Genomic DNA, 23107 nt, shown 5'->3' on the forward strand with positions numbered 1-23107 from the left:
CTTTGTGGTGTCACCTCCTCCCGGGCTGTCTCTGCCCTCTCTTCGTTGCCAAGGTGAACAAAAGGTGTCCGTGCTGATGTGGTGGGATTGAGGCGCCTTTCCTCGGTCCGAGCTGTGTCCTGATGACCCGGCTGTCCCCGCAGGAGAACATGGCCCAGCAGGCCACGGCCCTGCGCTCCCAGGTGAAGAGGAACACCATGAAGGACAAGCTGAAGCTGGTGCAGAACTTCCTGCAGAAGCTTCGGTTCCTGGCGGATGAGGTGAGTCCCTCACAGGCAGAGGTGGCTCTGGCTGGGGCAGCTCGTGGAGACAGAAACCTGGGATGGATCCAGGGATGGATGGATGATGGATGGATGGATGGATGGATGACGGATGGATGGATGGATGATGGATGGATGGATGATGGATGGATGGAGGATGGATGATGGATGATGGATGGATGGATGGATGATGGATGGGTGGATGATGGATGGATGATGGATGGATAGATGGATGGATGGATAGATGGATCCATGGATCCATGAATCCATGGATGGATGGATGATGGATGGATGGATGGATGGATGGATGGATGGATGGATGGATGATGGATGGATGATGGATGGATGGATGGATGATGGATGGATGGATGGATGGATAGATGGATGGGTGGTTGATGGGTGGCTGATGGATGGATGATGGATGGATGGATGGATGGATGGATGATGGATGAATGGATGGATGGATGGATGATGGATGGATGGATGGATAGATGGATGGATGGATGGATGGATGATGGATGGGTGGATGATGGATGGATGATGGATGGATGATGGATGGATGGATAGATGGATCCATGGATCCATGAATCCATGGATGGATGGATGGATGGATGGATGGGTGGATGATGGATGGATGATGGATGGATAGATGGATGGATGGATGGATGGATGATGGATGGATGGATAGATGGATCCATGGATCCATGAATCCATGGATGGATGGATGATGGATGGATGGATGATGGATGGATGATGGATGGATGATGGATGGATGGATGATGGATGATGGATGGATGATGGATGGATGGATGATGGATGGATGGATGATGGATGGATGACAAGGAGGATGACATGGATGCATGATGGATGGATCCATGTGTGGATGGATGGATGGATCCATGGATGGATGGATGGATGGATAGAGACCTCCAAGGCCAGGAGAGGTCCCTCTGCAAGGAGCCATTCCAAGTCCATGAGCTGCCCCATGATCCCTGTCCATTCCTGGGTGGAAATCAGCCGATATAAAGGAAATTTAGGGTTTCCCAGGCAGGGACAGAGCTGGGTCCTCCTGCAGCAGAGCTGGAGATATTTCAGCCAATCCCAGCCTGGAGGGACCCTGTGAATCCCTAGGAAAATCAGGAATTGGAAGGTGACACACCAAATTCCAGACTGGTTTGGGTGGGAAGGGATTTGAAATCCCATCCAGTTCCAACCCCAGCACTTCCCACTGTCCCAGGCTGCTCCAAACCCCAATGTCCAACCTGTCCTTGGGCACTGCCAGGAATCCAGGGGCAGCCACAGCTGCTCTGGGAATTCCATCCCAGCCAGGGAACAATTCCCAATTCCCAATCTCCCATCCAGCCCTGCCCTCTGGCACTGGGAGCCATTCCCTGGGTCCTGCCAGGGAACAATTCCCAATTCCCAATCTCCCACCCAGCCCTGCCCTCTGGCACTGGGAGCCATTCCCTGGCTCCTGTCCCTCCATCCTTGTCCCCAGTCCCTCTGCAGCAATCCTGGAGCCCCTTTGGTCTCCAGACCCTTTCCATGACATTTTTCCCATTTAGGACTGGCTCAGAGCGGGTTCTTGTCCCAGCCCCATCCTTGGTTACAGCCAGGCCCTCCTTGGCCCTGACCCAACCCAGATCTGAGGAGTGATGGGCCTGTCCATTCTGGGAACCTCTTCCCTAGGAAGGGATGAGGAACGGCCGCTGCTCTCCCCTCCCCAGGGCTGCTGAGGGAGGAGAGAAATGCCCAAATTTATATCTTTCTAAATTTATAACCAACATAAATTATATTAATAAATTATCAGAATAAATCACAGAATTTATCAGAATTATCAGAATAAATCACACTCCATTATCTTCACACAAGAAAAAAACAATTTTTTATTAACAAAACTAATTTTTACACAGTTTTACAGATCTCGTCTGTGACTCCAATTGGCTACTCGCTTTCCTGCCAATTAGTTTATTGGCTAGTAAAAGGCATTTTACTTGTTTTACTTGTTTACTAACAATTCTTAAATAATTTACATATTTTCTTCGCTGATTCTCCTGGGATAGATTTAGTGTTTATGCAGGTGCCAGTTGTTTTTCACCCAGGAGTTGATCGTTATGTTAACGAACTCTTCACACCAGGATTGTTTTCACATGGGAACTTGGAAGTGCTAGCGTGACAAGGCCAGCCACGGATCTAACAGAGCAGGCCTGATTTTATGAGGCTTTTCTTTTATAATTTTTTCACCTCACTGCAACAATAAATCCTGGTTTTCTTCCTCATGGGCTTTGCTCCGAGCAGCTTTTTTGAAGTGGGAATCTCCAAATGTTTCCTTTGGGAACCCAGGGCACCCCTCTGGCTGTCTCAGACCCTGGCAGGGGGCTCGGGGAGCTTGGCACGAAGTCAAAAATACCTGTAGCTTCCATTTTAGCCTATGGAAAACTGTCAATTTTGTGTGAGGAATTACAAGCCACAAGGGTTTGAGTGGTGTGGGAGTTAACACAGTGTGAAAAAGTGGAAATTTAGGGTTTTAAAATAAGGGGTTACAGGGGACAAGATGGAGGGGTTTGGGCATGTCCTGCCCTTCTTCTCCTTCTTCTTGCCCTCCGTGTCTTGGTGTGATGGTGACACTTTTCTGTTGGTTTAAGGTAGGAGAATATCCAACATAAATGGTAGATATTGGCACGTTATTGTAAACATAGTACGGGTAATTTTTGGTATAAAATGGTGACACCACCCCAAGGTGGTGGGTGGGAGTCTGTGTCAGCCTGACGTGCTGGACAGAGCGCGGCTCCTTGGGGAAACATGTTAGAGATAAGAGAAAATAAACGACCTTGAGAAGCCGACCCTGCGCATTCCGACTTCTTCTTTGGCCACGCGGGCTGGGAGAAAAAGACTTTTTACAATCTCGGGGTCCTCTCGACCTCCAGACCCCCGAGAGATTCCAGTGTCCGCAGTGTGGCCACAGGCACACCCACCTTCCGTGGAATCTGTTGGATTTGCCTGCAGCAGGTCTCCAGCCCCAGCAGTGCCTCAGGGGTCGGAGCTGGGGCACTGAGCGGGCTCTCCTGTGGCATTCCCAGCCCCAGCACACGATTCCCGACGTTTTCATCTGGATGATGAGCAACAACAAGCGCGTCGCCTACGCCCGCATCCCTTCCAAGGACATCCTCTACTCCATCGTGGACGAGGAGATGGGCAAGGACTGCGCCAAAGTGAAGACGGTTTTCCTCAAGGTGAGGGTCCCTCTGTCCTAGGGGAGCTGCAGCCACGGGGAGGGAAGTGGAGGGAATTTGGGAGATGAGGATGGGAGGTTTGCATCCATTCTTTATGGGATTGGAATGTCGGAGAGATGTGATCCATACTCTGCAGATAGGGCTGGAAATCTGCTCCTAGGGAGGGTGAAGCACTGACCTGAAGTCTGGTAAGTGGGAAATGTCTGGGAAGAGGGAGATGTTTGATCCAGCTGGAAATCCAGAGAATTTCTGGCTTAGTGCCATGGTTTGAAAAGACAGATGTCTGCTGAGGAAGGCAGGAACCTCCCCTGAAATGGAAAATGGAGACCCCCTCCCTCCGAATTATTATAATTTTGAAATTAAACAGCTCTCGGGCAAAGATATGGGAACAGGAATAACAGTTCTTTATTAGGAAAATTAAAAATGCAAATGCAATAGTACAAACAGACAAAACCAACCCTGGCAGGGTCCAAGCAGCCCTGTCCCCTGTGGGTCAGGGAGTGGCTCAGCCCCATCCCAGGGGGGCTCAGCCCTCCTGCAGTGCCAGCTGTGCTTCTGCTGGAGCAGGATCTGCACAAGGGGGGAGTTTTCCTTGGAGCTCCAGGGCTGGGGGAGATGGGCCTGGGCTCCTCTGGGAATGCAGGGGGAAGGAAGCTGCTCCTCTGGGAATGCAGGGGGAAGGAAGCTGCTCCTCTGGGAATGCAGGGGGAAGGAAGCTGCTCCTCTGGGAATGCAGGGGGAAGGAAGCTGCTCCTCTGGGAATGCAGGGGGATAAAGCTGCTCCTCTGGGAATGCAGGGGGAAGAAAGCTGTTCCTCTGGGAGTGCAGGGGGAAGGAAGCTGCTCCTCTGGGAATGCAGGGGGAAGAAAGCTGCTCCTCTGAGAATGCAGGGGGAAGGAAGCTGCTCCTCTGGGAATGCAGGGGGAAGGAAGCTGCTCCTCTGGGAATGCAGGGGGGAGAAAGCTGCTCCTCTGGGAATGCAGGGGGAAGGAAGCTGCTCCTCTGGGAATGCAGTGGGCAAAGGCTGTTATGGTATCCCAAAATCCCAGATTGTATCCAGGTAGGAATGCTTGGCTGCTCTCCCTGGGCAGAGCATCTCCCCATGGATGATGGAATTTTCTCAGCCATGCAGGGACATTCAGTGGCCCATGAATAGAAGACAATTAATAACCAATGACCCATGAACAGAAGATAATTAATAATCAATGACCCGTGAACAGAAGATATCTCCTGGAGGGAGGATGGGTTGTGGACGACATAAAGACAATGAGCAGCAGATAAATTCCCCAGCTCTGACAGATGGAAATAGAACACACACCCCCAAATCACATCTTGCATTTCCAACCTAAGACACTTAGGGAAAGGCAACCACAGTGGGAAGAGGACAACGCATGAGCCAGAGCAGTGTTGTGATCCCAAAGGATCCCTGGGCTTAAGGAACAGCAGCACAATGCCCCAGAGAGGTTGGGTGTTCCGAGGGGGTCTGTCTGTCCACATTCCCGATATCCATGTGAATTCTTCCATTCCCTCTGCTCAGCTCCCCGGGAAGAGGGGCTTCGGCCCTGCTGGCTGGACAGTCCAGGCCAAGATGGAGATCTACCTGTGGCTGGGCCTCAATAAGCAGCGCAAGGACTTCCTGAGCGGCCTCCCCTGTGGGTTCGAGGAGAAGAAGATCCCCCGAGGCCAAAACCTGCCCTCCTTCCCACCCATCAGCCTCCTGTACACCAGTAAGGAGCTCCAGTGGGATGGGGCGTGGAGAGGGCGGGAGGGAGCCTGGCTGGACACTCCCTGCTCCAAGGGCTCCCAGGAGCTAAGGGGGACATCGTTCCGGTTGTCCCAGGAGAGACAGGGGTGGGAATTGTGTCCCCTCACCCCAATCCTGCTCACAGTTGTCACTGTACGCGCAACAAGCAGGATGCCAAGGAAATTCCATATCCGCTCGGGATTCGCGCTTTGAGTCGAGATCCTTCAGCCACGAGCCAAAAGAGGTTCCTGGGTGGGCTCTGTCCTGGTTTAGGGCAAATTTGGGTGAGATCCTCCAAAGGGGTTTTCTCTAGAAAGCAGATCCAAGCGGCCCCTCCCGCGGCCAGTTCAGGGAAAATATTTCCTTGGGGAAAAGTGGAAAAAACCTTTATTTAACAAAATAAAGCAAAGGCAAAACATTCACCAGCACACAAAAAAATTAATGCTTCAGGGGATCCTCAGGCCTGGCCCACTGGGCCACAAGTGTGAGCTGCTGCCGCTGTTCTGGGTGTTCAGTGCAGAGCAGGTTTGAGCAGGTTCAAAGAAAAGGAAAAAAATGCATTCCAGGGAACTTTTTTGCCTCAGCGAGTTAAAAACTAACTGAAAGCCAAGGACAGCTCTGTCCTGCTGTCTGTCCATCCAGTGTGGGAAACCAGGACAGGGGGAATATCTCCCTGTCTGCCCTGGGGTGCTCTGACTCCCAGGAAAACTCTGACTTGGACCCTCATTCATGGAGAAAACTTCCAAAGGTTCCAAAGTAAACTAGGGACCGCAAAAGTGTGAAATAGATTGTAGAGGGTAGTTTAGTATGTCACATGGGTGAGAAATGTAGGGTTTAGGATTTTTAGTATGTTACAGATGGTGTTGTCTCGAGTTCCCTTCTTCTCTCTTCTTCTTCCTCTTTCTTCTTGGGTTTAGGTGGTATCTTGTGATTGGGCTGAAAAATTTTCATTGAGGGTCTTTAGAGGTCAGTTATTGGGTTAGAAAGGGAAATAATCTAGGTGTTACTTCTTAATTGGGTAGTTTAGTTTTTGATTAGACTGAAAAGACCTTGCAGCACGAGGTTTTTGGCCATTTTTGTGCTGTTTTCACACACGCAAGGTCTGGGCGCAGACGGTGTGCTGAAGTTTTGATAAGATACCAAATAAAACAAGAACCTGAAGACCAAAAAAGTCCTGTGAATCTGCTTTTCCTGACAAAGAACGGCTTCAGGAGGGTTTTCCTCTGTCAGGGGAGTCCTCAGGGAGTTGCCCAGCGTGGGGCCTGTGAACAGTCCGGGAGGCGGGATGTGGAGGAATGAGCACAGTTTCTGAAAACAAACTGCACACTTCTTCTCCCCTACTTCACTCTCAGAACCAGCCTTAAAGGTGTTAAAATTATTTCTGGGCTAAACAGATGAATGGGGATACGAGCATCATAAAATCACCCCAGGACTGGCTCTCAGAAACTATCCCAAGCCATCCCATCCCACTCCCTGTTTTATCTATTTGAGATAGGTTTTAAAATCTCTCAGAGATACGAGCATCATAAAATCACCCCAGGACTGGCTCTCAGAAACTATCCCAAGCCATCCCATCCCACTCCCTGTTTTATCTATTTGAGCTAGGTTTTAAAAGCTCTCAGAGATACGAGCATCATAAAATCACCCCAGGACTGGCTCTCAGAAACTATCCCAAGCCATCCCATCCCATCCCATTCCCTGTTTTATCTATTTGAGATAGGTTTTAAAATCTCTTAGAGATAAGCATTATACCCTTGATAGCTCAGCTACCTCAGGTGGCATAAAATGGCAGGATGGCTCTTGCGACAGTGTTAGAAACACAAAAAGTTTTAATAAAAGGCGAAAAAAGAAAAGCTCTTTACCGAGAAAAACCCAGCCAGGGCAAGAGGTCCTTGCTCCTGCTAAAACACTTCACAAAAGTGATTTAGTCCTTTTGTTCTCTTATTTTTTAGTGAATTGCTTAGGTGTGACGTTTTGGCTCTTGTCTAATTAGCTATCTTTGAGTTGGAGGCGAAGCCACCAAGGTCCTATGGAGGTGTCTTTTGACCAAACTGAGGAAACTTCTGGTCTTTTGTCCTTTTTGGAGAGACAAAGGGTAACTTGTGTCGGCAAGGGGCACATTCCTACGCCTGCCTGTCTCTTCCAGAGAAGCAGGTGTTCCAGCTGCGAGCCCACATGTACCAAGCCAGGAGCTTGTTCGCAGCCGACAGCAGCGGGCTCTCGGATCCCTTCGCACGGGTCTTCTTCATCTCCCAGAGCCAGTGCACCGAGGTAAGCGCTCCTGGGGCGCCTGGCTCCACAGGTCCCCGTGGCCCAGATCCTATCCAGGAGGATTGGGCTGCTCCTGGGCTCCTCTGGTGGGACAGCAGCTCTGGAACTGGGAATTGACTGTTCCCAGATTTTTTCCCCGTTCCCAATTTGTGTCCCACATCCCGGTGGCTGCGATTCCCCGCGTTTCTCCGCGATTCCTTGCGATTCCCTGCTGGTTTAGGCAGAACTGGGCCAGGTTAAAATGGTTTTTCAGTCTTCCCTTCGCAGTCCGAGGGTTGCCAAGCTTTAGGAAGCCTGGACACTGGGAATAATCCAGCTCTGCTCATCTGCTATTGGATTCTTTCCCTCAGAAGAATCCTTGGGAGATTCCAAATAAGAATCCTTGGGAGATTCCAAATACCTCCCTGATCCAAAAACCGCGCAGCAGCCCCACCTGCCACCCTTTCCCAGGACCCTGGTCCATTCCTGGAGCAGCAGGAATCTTTCCCATCTCCCCAGGTTCTCAACGAGACCCTTTGCCCGACCTGGGACCAGCTCCTGGTGTTCGACAACGTGGAGCTGTATGGGGAAGCTCACGAGATGCGCGATGACCCCCCCATCATCGTCATCGAGATCTACGACCAGGACACCGTGGTGAGAAAATCCCACGGAATTGTTCGTGGTTTGGATGCCGGCATCTCTCCGCATTTGGAGGCAGAGGATTTGGGGAGCTTTTTGCCCCGATCCTTGGAAGATGGTCCCTCCACATCTCCCACGGAGCCTCTGCTGCTCATAAATCTCAGACATGACTCGGTGCATCTTATTTTTGGAGAGGGGAGAAAGAGGCTGTAGCCGATGAGCTTTTCCATTTGGGAAAACTGCTCATCCCTGGCCTCCTTGCTGTCCCAGCCTTCAGCTGTCCCAAAGCTCCTTCATGGAGTCATGACTGAAACTTTCCCTTGAGCTTTGTCATCCCCAAGGCCAGAGCGCCGATCCCATTCCTGTTCCGACCACGATGGGGAGAACCATGGGGCTAAATTTGGAATTCCCGTGTTGGATCCCCAAAGCCAAGTGCTCCTGGGGAGAACAATGGGGCTAAATTTGGAGTTCTCATGTTGGATGCCCAACCCCAAGTTCTCCTGGGGAGAACCATGGGGCTAATCTTGGAATTCCTGTGTTGGATCCCCAAACCTAAGTGCTCCTGGAGAGAACCATGGAGCTAAATTTGGAATTCTCATGTTGGATGCCCAACCCCAAATTCTCCTGGGGAAAATCACTGGGTTAAGTCCTGGAATTCCCTTGTTGGATCCCCAAAGCCAAGTGCTCCTGGGAAGAACCATGGAGTTAAATTTGGAATTCTCACGTCAGATCTCCAACCCCAAGTTCTCCTGGGGAGAACCATGGGGCTAATCCTGGAATTCCTGTGTTGGATTTCCAATCCCAAGTGCTTTTTTCATAGGGAAAAGCCGACTTCATGGGCCGGACATTCGCCAAGCCGGTGGTGAAGATGTCGGACGAGCAGTACTGCCCGCCGCGCTTCCCACCCCAGCTGGAATATTATCAGATCTACCGCGGCAATGCCACAGCCGGGGACCTGCTGGCCGCCTTCGAGCTGCTCCAGGTGCCGGCTGGACAAAGGGATGGGAAGAATGGATGCAGGGTTGGAAGCGAGAGGGGATTAATTTGTGGAGAATTGGGTAGCTGGGAATAACCGGGAATAACTGCCCCTTCACCCAGTCGTTAGTCTGCTGAGCCCTTGTAGTTTCCCTTGGATGGATCGACCACTTGTTGTTCACCAAAGACACCTGGAAGTGTCCAAGACCAGGTGGGATGGGGCTTGGAGCAGCCTGGAAAGGTGGAAGGTGTCCCTGCCCATGGCAAGGGGTTGGAATTCAATGGTCTTTGAAGCCTCTCCCGGCCCAAACCATTCCATGATTCCTAGCCTGGGGCAATACCAGAGTTAAATTCTTCCACTTTCGCAGCTCGTGTTCCATCCACTGAAATGCTTTTCCCATCTCCTTTCTCTGCCAGGACAGGTGCTCATCCAAACCCTTTTTCTCCCAATTTTCCTTGGACTGGGGGGATGGCTCACATGGGATATTTGATCTTTCCTGACCCCTGGGCTGGAAACGAGACCTTAAACCTGCTCCTGGGCTGAGCTCTGGGACCACATCTCCATTTCCTCACGCACAGCCCAGCAGATGCAATTCCAGGATGGAACAGCCCTGGGATGGGCTGAGAAGTTGGGATTGCTCTGGGGACTGTTCTGTGTGGAAGGACAGCAATTCCCAGCACCTTCTGCTCCTGTGTTTTCCTTTTCCCAAAGCACCTGCCCGGGGCTCTCAGCCCTCTGAGACACCCCAGCTCCAACAGCTGGGACCAGTTCCAGCTGAGATACAGCCCAGCTCCTTCTGGAATTTGTCCCTGCCCATGGCAGGGGTTGGAATGAGCTGATCTTTGAAGCCCCTTCCGACCCAAACCAATCCACGAATCCACAATTCTGTGAGAAGGACCAAAAACTGCTTCCCAGCAGCTCAGAGGAGCAGATCCAATCTGTGATCCACCTCTTCCAGATCGGCCCTGGGGGTAAATCAGACCTGCCCCCCATCGACGGCCCCACGGACATGGACCGAGGTCCCATCCTGCCGGTGCCGCTGGGAATTCGGCCGGTGCTGAGCAGATACAGAGTGGAGGTAACCAATGTCCGTGTGGAGCATTGCCTGGGGCAAGAGAGCATCTACAAGGGTGTTGGAAGGGCAGGAGGGAACTGGGAGACAAGGATCTGTCCGTGGTGGCCCGACTGGGAACCAGGTTGAAGCATCCCTAAAAAAAACCAGGGAATTGGATCATTCCTTCCTGTCAAACCTGGGCAGGAGAGTGAGTGAGCAGCACCTGGGCTGAGATGCAGCTCAGGGAACATTAGAGATGGGCACAGAGCTGGATTATCTGTTCCCAGAGCAATCCCATAGCTCAGGTGTTCTCCATCCCATCAACCTCAGCCAACGAGGATGGGATGCCTCTCATGTATCCATGGATATCTAAAGGAGGATTTTGTATCCAAAATAATGTGGGAAGATCCCAGGGCAGTGCCCATCGCCTGAGCTGGCACTGCTGGGGCACCTCCAGTGCTGGGGCAGCTCTGGGCCCCTCCTGCCAGGAGAGACCTGGAGGGGCTGGAGCGTGTCCAGGGAAGGGAACGGAGCCCCAGGAGGGGCTGGGGGAGCTGGGAAGGGGCTGGAGAATTCCTGAGGAGCTGGGAAGGGGCTGGAGAGTGAGGGAGCTGGGAAGGGAATGGAGAGTTCCTGAGGGAGCTGGGAAGGGGCTGGAGAGTTCCTGAGGGAGCTGGGAAGGGAATGGAGAGTTCCTGAGGGAGCTGGGAAGGGGCTGGAGAGTTCCTGAGGAGCTGGGAAGGGAATGGAGAGTTCCTGAGGAGCTGGGAAGGGGCTGGAGAGTTCCTGAGGAGCTGGGAAGGGGCTGGAGAGTTCCTGAGGGAGCTGGGAAGGGGCTGGAGAGTTCCTGAGGAGCTGGGAAGGGAATGGAGAGTTCCTGAGGGAGCTGGGAAGGGGCTGGAGAGTTCCTGAGGGAGCTGGGAAGGGGCTGGAGAGTTCCTGAGGAGCTGGGAAGGGAATGGAGAGTTCCTGAGGGAGCTGGGAAGGGGCTGGAGAGTTCCTGAGGGAGCTGGGAAGGGGCTGGAGAGTTCCTGAGGAGCTGGGAAGGGAATGGAGAGTTCCTGAGGAGCTGGGAAGGGAATGGAGAGTTCCTGAGGAGCTGGGAAGAGGCTGGAGAGTTCCTGAGGGAGCTGGGAAGGGGCTGGAGAGTTCCTGAGGAGCTGGGAAGGGGCTGGAGAGTTCCTGAGGGAGCTGGGAAGGGAATGGAGAGTTCCTGAGGAGCGGGGAAGGGGCTGGAGAGTTCCTGAGGAGCTGGGAAGGGAATGGAGAGTTCCTGAGGGAGCTGGGAAGGGAATGGAGAGTTCCTGGGGGAGCTGGGAAGGGAATGGAGAGTTCCTGAGGAGCTGGGAAGGGAATGGAGAGTTCCTGAGGAGCTGGGAAGGGGCTGGAGAGTTCCTGAGGGAGCTGGGAAGGGAATGGAGAGTTCCTGAGGAGCTGGGAAGGGGCTGGAGAGTTCCTGAGGAGCTGGGAAGGGGCTGGAGAGTTCCTGAGGAGCTGGGAAGGGGCTCAGCCTGGAGCAAAGGAGGCTCAGGGGGACCTTGTGGCTCTCACAGCTCCTGCCAGGAGGGGACAGCCAGGGGGGGTCGGGCTCTGGACGTGGCACTCAGTGCTCTGGGCTGGGGACAAGGTGGGGACTGGTCACAGGGTGGACTCGATGATCCTGGTGGGCTTTTCCAAATGATTCCATGGTTCTGCGATGAGTCCCTTGGAGGTCCTGGTGGACCAGGCAATGCCCACGAGGATGTTCAGAGCACATCCCAGCCCTGGCTGAAGGTGTCTCTGCTCGGGTGAGGTGCCACTGACCAGGTCTCCACAGGGATTTTGGCTCCTGGTTTTCCACACATTTGCATCACAATAAATGAGTTGTGCTCCTCACAATTTTAATACAGCTGTGGGGAATGAGGAGGTGGGGGAAATCTCCATTTTGGGGAATTCTGGAGGGTGGCAGTCTGTTATCCCAGGCAGGGACAGGGAAGTTTCCCTAGTGACACTCATCCCATTGGGACAAAGCGATGGCAGTGCTGGATCCAGAGCCACCTCAGAAGGACAGAGCTGCTCTGTGGATTCCCAGGCCAGGGAAAGGCCAGGAAGGGAGAAAGGCAGGAAAATGCCATGGGCAGCAGGCAGGAGATGCACCCTGGGCTGCAGGGTGTCAGGAGGAGATACCTCAGGGACCCACCACTGCCCTGTGATGACATTGGCAGTGGGATCCTTCTCCGTGGAGGACCAGCTCCCAGGGATCGTCCCTCTCACATTCACACCCCTCCTCTTCCTCCTGCCCTAGATCTTGTTCTGGGGGCTCAGGGACCTGAAGAGAGTGAACCTGGCCCAGGTGGACCGGCCCCGTGTGGACATCGAGTGTGCCGGGAAGGGTGTCCAGTCTGCCCTGATCCAGAACTACAAGAAAAACCCCAACTTCAGCACTTTGGTCAAGTGGTTCGAGGTGGTGAGTGTGGCCCAACCCCTCTGATCCCTCAGCTGGAACTTGGAATTTCTGGAACCCACCACGGCTCTGAGCCCTTTACTCCAGTTTTCCCAAAACAATGGAGCACATGGACAGCACTCCTTCACCTGAGGGTTCCCAAGCCACATTTTGCTGGAGCAGCTCTGGAATTCTTCCTCCCAGCATGATCCCAGTTCTAGTCCCTACTGCCCTTCCCAGTATGATCCCATTCCTAATCCCTACCCCCCCAGTGTGATCCCATTCCCAATCCCCGCTGCCATTCCCAGCATGATTCCATTCCTAATCCCCATTGCCCTTCCCAGTGTGATTCCATTCTTAATCCCCACTGCCATTCCCATCATGATCCCATTCCTAATCCCTACTTCCCAGCATGATCCCATTCCCAATCCCCACTGCCTTTCCCAGTATGATCCCATTCCCAATCCCTACTGTTTTTCCCAGTGTGATTCCATTCTTAATCCTCACTGGCCTTCCCAGTGTGATCCCATTCCTAATCCCAACTGCCCTTCCCAGCACGATCCCATTCCCAATCCCCACTGCCCTTCCCAGTATGATCCCATTCCCAATCCCTACTGTTTTTCCCAGCATGATCCCATTCCTAATCCCCACTGCCCTTCCAGGCATGATCCCATTCCCAATCCCCACTGCCCTTCCAGGCATGATCCCATTCCTAATCCCCACTGCCATTCCCAGCATGATCCCATTCCCAATCCCCACTGCCATTCCCAGTATGATCCCATTCCTAATCCCTACTCCCCAGTATGATCCCATTCCCAATCCCCACTGCCCTTCCCAGTATGATCCCATTCCCAATCCCCACTGCCCTTCCCGGTATGATCCCATTCCCAATCCCCACTGCCATTCCCACTATAATCCCATTCCTAATCCCTACTGCTCTTCCCAACATAATCCCATTCCCAATCCCCACTGCCATTCCCATCATGATCCCATTCCTAATCCCCACTGCTCTTCCCAACATAATCCCATTCCCAATCCCTACTCCCCAGTATGATCCCATTCCCAATCCCCACTGCCATTCCCAGCATAATCCCATTCCCAATCCCCACTGCCCTTCCCAGCACGATCCCATTCCCAATCCCCACTGCCCTTCCCAACATAATCCCATTCCCAATCCCCACTGCCCTTCCCAGCATGATCCCATTCCCAATCCCTACTCCCCAGCACAATCCCATTCCCAATCCCCACTGCCATTCCCACCATAATCCATTCCCAATCCCCACTGCTCTTCCCACCCTAATTCCATTCCCAATCCCCACCGCACTCCCAGCCACCACACCAGACGCTCCCAGCCCTCAGCGACCATCCTGCCTCTGGATCGGTCCGTGTCTCACAAACGGGGTGGGACCCTGCCTGGATGCAGATTTAGGATTTATTATCTGTATCAGACAAGCAAAAAGAGAAAATAACAACATCCATGCAAATCCAGATCAGAGACAAGGTGGCAGCTCATGCAAAGACTTTTCCTACATATTCTTTGAACCGACAGCATAAAAGGAAATGTGAAAAGTCATTATACTCTAACCAATAAGAAAAGGACCCACATGGGTTTAACATTAACAAAAGGACTTCTATGAACCTCAAAAAATAATCCTTTATTTAAGATTTAAACTTCTTCTGGCTTTGCAAAGCATATATCTAGGACCTTTCACATCTTTTCATTAGTTTTTGTTATTTCTTGTTCTTTATGATAAATGTAAATGTATTCACTTGGTTATGAAATTTTTAGCTTCCCATGAGAAGGTTTAGAAATTTCCCAGCCTTTCTGAGCTTTATGTCTACTTCCTGAGGCCTTTTTGCACTTTCCAAAGTCTTTTACCCTTTTATATTCCTACAATTCCCCCTCTCTTTTTCAATTTTAAATAAACTATCTTTGACTTGTCACTTATTTGTGTTACGTAGCTTCACTGCTGTATATATTTTTTAGCTTAGGAAAAAATGTTATAAACTTTATATAGAAAGGTACGTTTTTGTTTACTTTAAGCTGTATCAAGTTAAAGCATTATGTGTAAAATCAGGTTTAGCATCTGCATCGGGTTTTGACAAATCCCGACGTTTCTAAGGTCTTAATTTAAAGGTTAAATTTGTGAGCGACTTTAATTGAATTGTTCCTCTGCTCCCCAGGACCTCCCGGAGAACGAGCTGCTGCACCCGCCCCTGAACATCCGCGTGGTGGACTGCCGCGCCTTCGGGCGCTACACCCTGGTGGGCTCCCACACCGTCAGCTCCCTCCGCAAGTTCATCTACCGCCCGCCCGACAAGAAAGAACAGCACTGGAACATGGCAGGTACCGGGACACGGGAACCTGCTCCGGGACATCCAGGGCTAGGCTGGAGAGGGGCTGGGGACACAGACCCGGTGAGGAACCCCTGAGGGAGCTGGGGGTGCTCAGCCTGGAGAAAAGGAGACTCAGGGGTGACCTCAGCACTCCCCACAGCTCCTAACAGTGGCTGTGCTCAGCTGGGGTTGGGCTCCTTCTCCAGGAGCTGACAGAACCAGAGGTCACAGCCTCAAGCTGTGGAATTCCAAGGGGAATTCAGGCTCGATATCAGGGAAAAGTTCTTCCCAGGAAGGTGATAAAGTTCTGGGATGGCAGCAAAGGAGGTGGTGGAGTCCCCATCCCTGGGTGTGTTTAACAAAGCCTGGGTGTGGCACTGGGTGCCAGGGCTGAGTTGAGGTGTTGGGGCTGGGTTGGACTCGATGGTCTTGGAAGTCTCTTCCAACCTGGTAATTATGTGAATTCTGGGAATTTTGGGAATTCCCAGTGATCAGGGTGGTGGTGGAGTCCCCATCCCTGGATGTGTTTAACAAAGCCTGGATGTGGCACTGGATGCCAAGGTTCAGTTGAGTTGTTGGGGCTGGGTTGGACTCGATGCTCTTGGAGGTCCTTTCCAACCCGGTGATTCCATGAATTCTGGGAATTTTGGGAATTCCCAGGGACTGGGAAGGTGGTGGAGTCCTCATCCCTGGGTGTGTTTAACAAAACCTGGATGTGGCTCTTGATGCCACGGTTTGGTTGAGGTGTTGGGGCAGGGTTGGACTCGATGGACTTGGAGGTCTCTTCCAACCTGGTGATCCTGGGAATTCTGTGATCCACGGGGAGACGAGGGAGGTGGGATGGGCTCTGAGACCATGAGATCGCTGGCTCTCCCACAGAACTTCTGGTTTTGGGTCCAGAACTCCAAGAAAAACCTCATCTTCAGCACTTTGGTGGTTCCAAGTGGTGTGAGGAGACCCCCTAAAAATTTTTGTAGTCAAAATGAAAAACAAACAGGACTTTTAGTATTTTTGATCTTCAAATTATTGTTTATTTTTCCTCTTATTAACAATTCTATGCACTATTTACATCTTAGACTTAGCATATTAAAAGAAAAACCACTAAAAGTTACAAACCACAAAAATTTAAAGTAATTTAAAACTATATATTTAATTAATTCTTAAAATGCACCTTTTTTCCTACCTTTCTACCAATAACTAATTATTTGTTTATCTACAGAACATCTACATTGTGATTATTTCTAACCAATCATTTTATACTCCCAACACAATAAAAAATAGAATAAATGGAAAACAAAAAAGAGATCAAACAACACCCAAAATCCTTCATCTTATCTCCCACCCACCTCCATAGTAAAAACCCAAAACTCTATGTTTTTCACCCTATAATTTATATATATATAATTAACTATTTATATATATATATATATATATATATATATATATATATATAATTAACTATTTTACACATATATAAATCCCCACTATCTATTTTCCACACTTATAGATTCCAATTCATCGCGAAATCTAGGAAATGTTTTCCATAAACAAAGATTAAAAACATAAACATAAACAAAGGTTAAAAGTGTTCTCCTAAAAATCAAAGCTGCTCAAAAAAAACCCAACCAAAAACAAACAAACAAACAAACAAACAAACCAAAAAACCAAAAAACAAAACAAAACAAAACAAAAAAAAAAAAAAAAAAAAAACCAAAAAAAAAAAAAAAAAAAAACAAAAACACCATCCCAGCAGCCAAGGGCTTGGGAGCCTTGGGAATTGTTACTCTGATTTTAAAAAATGTTAAATTTTCTTTTATAGTTATTTTGAAAGTTTTAAAGTTCTCATAAAACTTTTTTAACCTTCTGATAATGTTTAGATATTTCTACTGGAGTTCTTAGTCACTGTTCACATAAACAATGATGGTTTTGCATTCTTCTTTGTGGGAGGAGAGAACTGATGGATTTTGGTTTGACCGGCGTGGTTGGAGAGGTGGCAATTCCATCCTCCAGTCCACAATCACCTCTGGAATTCTATAAACAGCAGATATTCAAATTAAACTTTCGCTTTTTTTATCTTCTGAGTTTACCAAGCTTCTGTGCACTCATTTTGTGTCCAATAGCAACAGGGAATTATTCCTGTGTTCCCAATTTTGGGGGGAGGCTCCTGGCCTGAATCCTGTAGGATCTCAGCTGAACTCCTAATTTATGGCCTGAACCCTGTAGGATCTCAACTGAACTCTCAGTTCCCTGCCTGAATCCTGTAGGAACTCCCTTGAAATCTCAATTTCTGGCCTGAATCCTATTTGATCTCCCTTGAAATCTCAATTTCTGGCCAGAACCCTGTAGGATCTCACTTGAAATCTTGGTTCCCAGCCTGAATCCTGTAGGATCTCACCTGAACTCTCGGTTCCCTGCCTGAATCCTGTAGGATCTCCCTTGAAATCTCAATTTCTGGCCTGAATCCTGTAGGATCTCCCTTGAAATCTCAATTTCTGGCCTGAATCCTGTAGGATCTCCCTTGAAATCTGTTTCCAGCCTGAATCCTGTAGGATCTCCCTTGAAATCTCAATTTCTGGCCTGAATCCTGTAGGATCTCCCTTGAAATCTCAATTTCTGGCCTGAATCCTGTAGGATCTCCCTTGAAATCTCGGTTCCCAGCCTGAACCCTGTAGGATCTCACCTGAACTCTTAGTTCCCTGCCTGAATCCTGTAGGATCTCCCTTGACATCTCGGTTCCCAGCCTGAACCCTGTAGGATCTCCCTTGAAATCTCAATTTCTGGCCTGAATCCTGTAGGATCTCCCTTGAAATCTCGGTTCCCAGCCTGAACCCTGTAGGATCTCCCTTGAAATCTCAATTTCTGGCCTGAATCCTGTAGGATCTCCCTTGAAATCTCAATTTCTGGCCTGAATCCTGTAGGATCTCCCTTGAAATCTCGGTTCCCAGCCTGAACCCTGTAGGATCTCACCTGAACTCTCACTTTCTTGCCTTATTCCTGTAGGATCTCACCTCAACTGTCGGTTTCTCCTCTCCACTGTCCCTCTCCCTTGTCCTTTCTCCTTTTCTGTCCTCTGTCCAGCCAAGCACCTCAACGGCTACCTGGCCATGACCAGCAGGGCCCATCGCTCTCGCCCCACAGGGGAGATCGTGGTCAACATGGAACCCGAGGTCCCCATCAAGAAGATGGACACCATGGTGAAGCTGGAAGCTGTGAGTATCCGTGTGGCAGCACCTCTTTCCTCATGGAATTGCTGATGTCTGAGGGATTTCAGCCTGAATTGGGTAGGCAGCGTGTCCCAGGGGTGTCACACTCCATCTGCCTGTGCCCGTTTTTGTGTCCAGAATGGGAATTTCAGCTCCTTCTCCCACCCTTCTGCTCCTGAGCTTCCTCCACCAAAACAGATTCCTGCCAAGATGCTCCGAGGGCTGGAGCTCCTCTGCCATGGAGCCAGGCTGGGAGAGCTGGGGGGGCTCACCTGGAGAGGAGAAGGATCCAGGCAGAGCTGGGCGGGCTCACCTGGAGAGGAGAAGGATCCAGGCAGAGCTGGGGGGGCTCACCTGGAGAGGAGAAGGATCCAGGGAGAGCTGGGGGGGCTCACCTGGAGAGGAGAAGGATCCAGGGAGAGCTGGGGGGGCTCACCTGGAGAGGAGAAGGATCCAGGGAGAGCTGGGGGGGCTCACCTGGAGAGGAGAAGGATCCAGGGAGAGCTGGGGGGGCTCACCTGGAGAGGAGAAGGATCCAGGGAGAGCTCAGAGCCCCTGGCAGGGCCTGGAGGGGCTCCAGGAGAGCTGCAGAGGGACTGGGGACAAGGATGGAGGGACAGGAGCCAGGGAATGGCTCCCAGTGCCAGAGGGCAGGGCTGGGTGGGAGACTGGGAATTGGGAATTGTCCCCTGTGAGGGTGGGGAGGATCTGGGCTGGAATTCCCAGAGCAGCTGTGGCTGCCCCTGGATCCCTGGCAGTGCCCAAGGCCAGGCTGGATGGGACTGGGAACCACCTGGGACAGTGGAAGTTGTCCCTGCCCACGGCAGGGGGTGGGATGAGATGGGCTTTAAGGTCCCTTCCCACCCAAACCACCCCGGGACTGGTGACTGGCACTCAGCTGAGCGTGTCCTTAACCTGCTCTCCTCTCCCTGTTCCTTTCCATCCCGGGGCGGCAGAATTCCGATGCCGTGGTGAAGGTGGATGTGGTAAGTGATGGATCTTCTCTGCATCCCTGCTCCCAGCTCTCTGCTCCCTCTCCAGCCCTTCCATGCCACTTCTGATGGTCCAGGCACCCTCCCCAACCTGAGCCAGGAGGGGACATCACCCCTCTGTCCCAGGACAGCAGCGCTGTCCCCTCAAGGGATGTGCCAGTGGCCTCGTTCCTGCAGTTTGGGGAGCATTTTGGGCCAGGAGTTCTGATCCCAGCTATCCCAGAACTTCTGATCCCAGCTATCCCAGAACTTCTGATCCCAGCTATCCCAGGATTTCTGATCCCAGCTGTCTCAGGATTTCTGATCCCAGCTGTCCCAGGATTTCTGATCCCATCTGTCCCAGGAGTTCTGCTCCCATCTGTCCCAGGATTTCTGATCCCATCTGTCCCAGGAGTTCTGATCCCATCTGTCCCAGGAGTTCTGATCCCAGCTGTCCCAGGAGTTCTGATCCCAGCTGTCCCAGGAATTCTGAACCCATCTGTCCCAGGATTTCTGCTCCCATCTGTCCCAGGAATTCTGATCCCATCTGTCCCAGGAATTCTGATCCCATCTGTCCCAGGAGTTCTGATCCCATCTGTCCCAGGAGTTCTGATCCCAGCTGTCCCAGGAATTCTGATCCCATCTGTCCCAGGATTTCTGATCCCATCTGTCCCAGGAGTTCTGATCCCATCTGTCCCAGGAGTTCTGATCCCAGCTGTCCCAGGAATTCTGATCCCATCTGTCCCAGGAGTTCTGATCCCAGCTGTCCCAGGAATTCTGAACCCAGCTGTCCCAGGAGTTCTGCTCCCATCTGTCCCAGGAATTCTGAACCCAGCTGTCCCAGGATTTCTGATCCCATCTGTCCCAGGGGTTCTGATCCCATCTGTCCCAGGATTTCTGATCCCATCTGTCCCAGGATTTCTGCTCCCATCTGTCCCAGGATTTCTGATCCCAGCTGTCCCAGGACAGGCAGTGCCCTGCGGGAGGGATTTGGGTATTCCCACCACAACCAGGTACCAGCTGGGAGAGGTTCCCCTGCTCCCCCAAGGGGACCCAAGGTGCTTTGCTGGGCACAGTTTGACTCTTGCCATGGAAGATTCCAGAGATGTAGCCTGGGAAATGCACGGATAAATAGGATGATGGAAATGGGGAAGTGTTGTGGGACTGCCCCATCCCTGGAAGTGTCCAAGGCCAGGCCAGATGGGGCTTGGAACAACCTGGAATGGTGGAAGGTGTCAGGATTGGAATTGCAAGAGCTTTAAGGTCCCTTCCCACCCAAAGCATTCCGTGGTTCTGGCCCTTTCTCCAAATCCTTGGTCATCCTTGGGTGTTCCGTGCCTCAGTGTCTGTGGCTGGAAAAGGGAGAAAGTTCACGAGGCCCCCAAGCCTGGGGCGTTCTCCCTGCTCAGGTGCTTCACCTCTGTACTTCCAGCAAGGATTCCCTCTCCCCTGATCCCTCCCCTTCCCTGTGTGTGCTTCCCTTCTCCCTTCAGACCGAGGAAGAGAAGGAGAAAAAGAAGAAGAAGAAGAAAGGAGGAGGAGGAGGAGGTGGGGAGGAAGTGGAGGAGGAGGAGCCGGACGAGAGCATGTTGGACTGGTGGTCCAAGTACTTCGCTTCCATTGAGACGATGAAGGAGGTGGGTGAGGAGCAGCACTGAGGGGCATCCAGGGGAGGTGGTTCCCTTCCTGAGAGGTCTCCCCTAATTCCAGCTCCTCCCAAAGCCTTGGGGCCGTGCTTCATCATGTGTGTGGTTCCCTTCCTGAGAGGTCTCCCCTAATTCCAGCTCCTCCCAAAGCCTTGGGGCTGTGCTTCATCATGTGTGTGGTTCCCTTCCTGAGAGGTCTCCCCTAATTCCAGCTCCTCCCAAAGCCTTGGGGCTGTGCTTCATCATGTGTGTGGTTCCCTTCCTGAGAGGTCTCCCCTAATTCCAGCTCCTCCCAAAGCCTTGGGGCCGAGCTTCATCATGGGTGGAACCTCCAAGGATCCCCCCGATGGGGATGTTAACGTCCAGGAACACACATAATCACGGGATATGATTATCTGCAGGTGCTTTATTGAAGAGCTCTGGGAATCAGGGCTCCGGACCCAAATCTGACTCCGACGTGGCTTTCAAACTGAACCTATTTTATATTCTATCGTTATATAACTTACATATTAATTATTAAACTTATATTGTTCTATTGTACACATTGATCTTATTCAAGCATGAATTTTTTATGATCTTTCTCAAGCCGCTGGCCACAGTTTCTCATGATTTTTCTTATGATTAAATAATAATTATATTTAATGACTAAAAAATCATCACATCTAACAATTATATCATTTATCATATACTGGTTACACAGGTGCAGTTCTAGCAAGCACAAGGACTGTACTTTCCCAGAGTATTTTCCCAGAGCCTACTAAATTTAATTTTTCCTTCTAACTCCCCAAATCCATATTATTTTAAAACCCTTTTACCATCAGGGAGACCCCTAAAAAGTTCTGTGCCAGTTTTGAGAGACCAACAGGACTTTTGGTTTTTTTGGTCTTCAGGTTCTTGTTTATTTTTCTCTTACCAAAAGTTCAGCACGCTGTCTACATCTCAGACTTAGCGTACAAAGAGAAAGGCACCAAAAGTCACAAAACACACGGGTTCGAGGTATTTTAAAGCTATTTTGTCCAATTAACTCGTAGAACATATTTTATTTCTACCTTTCTACCAATAGTTAATTATTTTTCTGTTCATGCAACATCTGCATTGTTCTTCCTAACCAATCACTCTGTGCCGCCAACGCTGCAGAAAATGGAGCAGATGAAGAACAAGAAGGAGAACAGACAACGTCCAAAATCCTCCACCTTGTCTCCTACCCACCCCCATAGTAAAAACCCAAAACTCCAAATTTTTCACCCTGTGATAAACTACACCACTATCCATTTCACACACTTGTAGATTCCAATTAATCCCGAAGTCTTGGAAGCTTTCTCCATGGACGAAGGTTAAAACTAGTGTTCTCCTGGGGATCAGGATCTCTTAGGACGGGCAGAGATAAATTCCCTGTGCCCTGGGTTCCAACAGTTATGAAATCCCAACATTTTTCAGGCTGGAAAAGCCCTTGGAGACCATCGAGTCCAACCATCCCCCGGCACTGCCAAGGCCACCACTGACCACGTCCCCAGGTGCCTTCATGTGGCTTCAAATCCCCCTAGGGATGGGAACTCCACCACTTTCTCCAGCTTTCCTCTGGGCAGCTTTTCCAGGAAAAGATTGTTCCTAACATCCAGTGGCTTCCCTTTCTCCCCCAGCAACTCCGGCAGCAGGAAGCGGCCGCGGCAGAGGCAGAGGAGAAGGAGGAGATGGAGATTGGAGAGGGTAAGGCTGGGAGTGAGAGAGGGAACACAGCAGGGAAAGGTGGGGCCAAGATTCCTCTTGATGTCTGGACATCCCTTTGGGAATCTGGCCAAACCAGACGCCCCCAGCGAGTCGTGTTTTCCCAAAAAGCGTCGCTATTTGTAGGTTTTTGCAGGGCTTTTCCCCGCATTTTGAACACTTTGTCTGCTGTCCTAATGCAGGCAGTGAAGACAAATACACAATTTAGGGCAAGTTCTCCCACCTAACTTATCAATTTATATAATTTTATATATTATATATATCATTCTCCACTTAATATAATTTTATAAAATTATGAGATGAATTATGCCCTAAACGTGTTTTTCTCTGAAGGAACTTGGGTCTGTAGGTCAGGTGGGCTTCTGACCTTGCCTAAATTTGGGGGGAGACTAATTTTGTCCCAAAAATAATATCGGCCAAGAATCCTGGGAGTGATTGGTCAAGGGTGACTTTGTCCATCCAGGTGATGCAAAACCCTTCTGCTGAGTAAAACTCTGAGCCTGGTTTATTTTGGAAGATCAATCTTTGTATCCCGGGAAAAATGAGGTCTTGTCTTGCTGAGCTTGGAGACAACTCTGGGCAGGTTCTTCTGGGCTTCCACTGGTGTGCTCCGGGGTTTTCCTTCTTTCTCTTTAGAATGATCCATT

General features: G+C 50.7%; 1 protein-coding gene across 2 annotated transcripts in view; it reads left to right on the plus strand.

Annotated features, from left to right (window-relative positions):
- The window catches only part of OTOF (otoferlin), a 121239-nt gene that overhangs the window by 77299 nt on the left and 20833 nt on the right, over positions 1–23107 (plus strand). For both annotated transcript variants that reach the window (XM_077782491.1, XM_077782490.1), the window contains 13 exons: positions 144–260; positions 3341–3493; positions 5031–5220; positions 7384–7508; positions 8007–8141; positions 8947–9108; positions 10061–10180; positions 12441–12602; positions 14763–14925; positions 17994–18124; positions 19075–19104; positions 20583–20726; positions 22376–22442. In XM_077782491.1, coding sequence (XP_077638617.1) covers positions 144–260; positions 3341–3493; positions 5031–5220; positions 7384–7508; positions 8007–8141; positions 8947–9108; positions 10061–10180; positions 12441–12602; positions 14763–14925; positions 17994–18124; positions 19075–19104; positions 20583–20726; positions 22376–22442 — 1699 coding nt within the window. The remainder of the gene's footprint in view (positions 1–143; positions 261–3340; positions 3494–5030; positions 5221–7383; positions 7509–8006; positions 8142–8946; positions 9109–10060; positions 10181–12440; positions 12603–14762; positions 14926–17993; positions 18125–19074; positions 19105–20582; positions 20727–22375; positions 22443–23107) is intronic.

The sequence above is a fragment of the Lonchura striata genome, chromosome 3 (genome assembly GCF_046129695.1).
Source record: "Lonchura striata isolate bLonStr1 chromosome 3, bLonStr1.mat, whole genome shotgun sequence".
In the NCBI taxonomy this organism is placed as follows: Eukaryota; Metazoa; Chordata; class Aves; order Passeriformes; family Estrildidae; genus Lonchura; species Lonchura striata.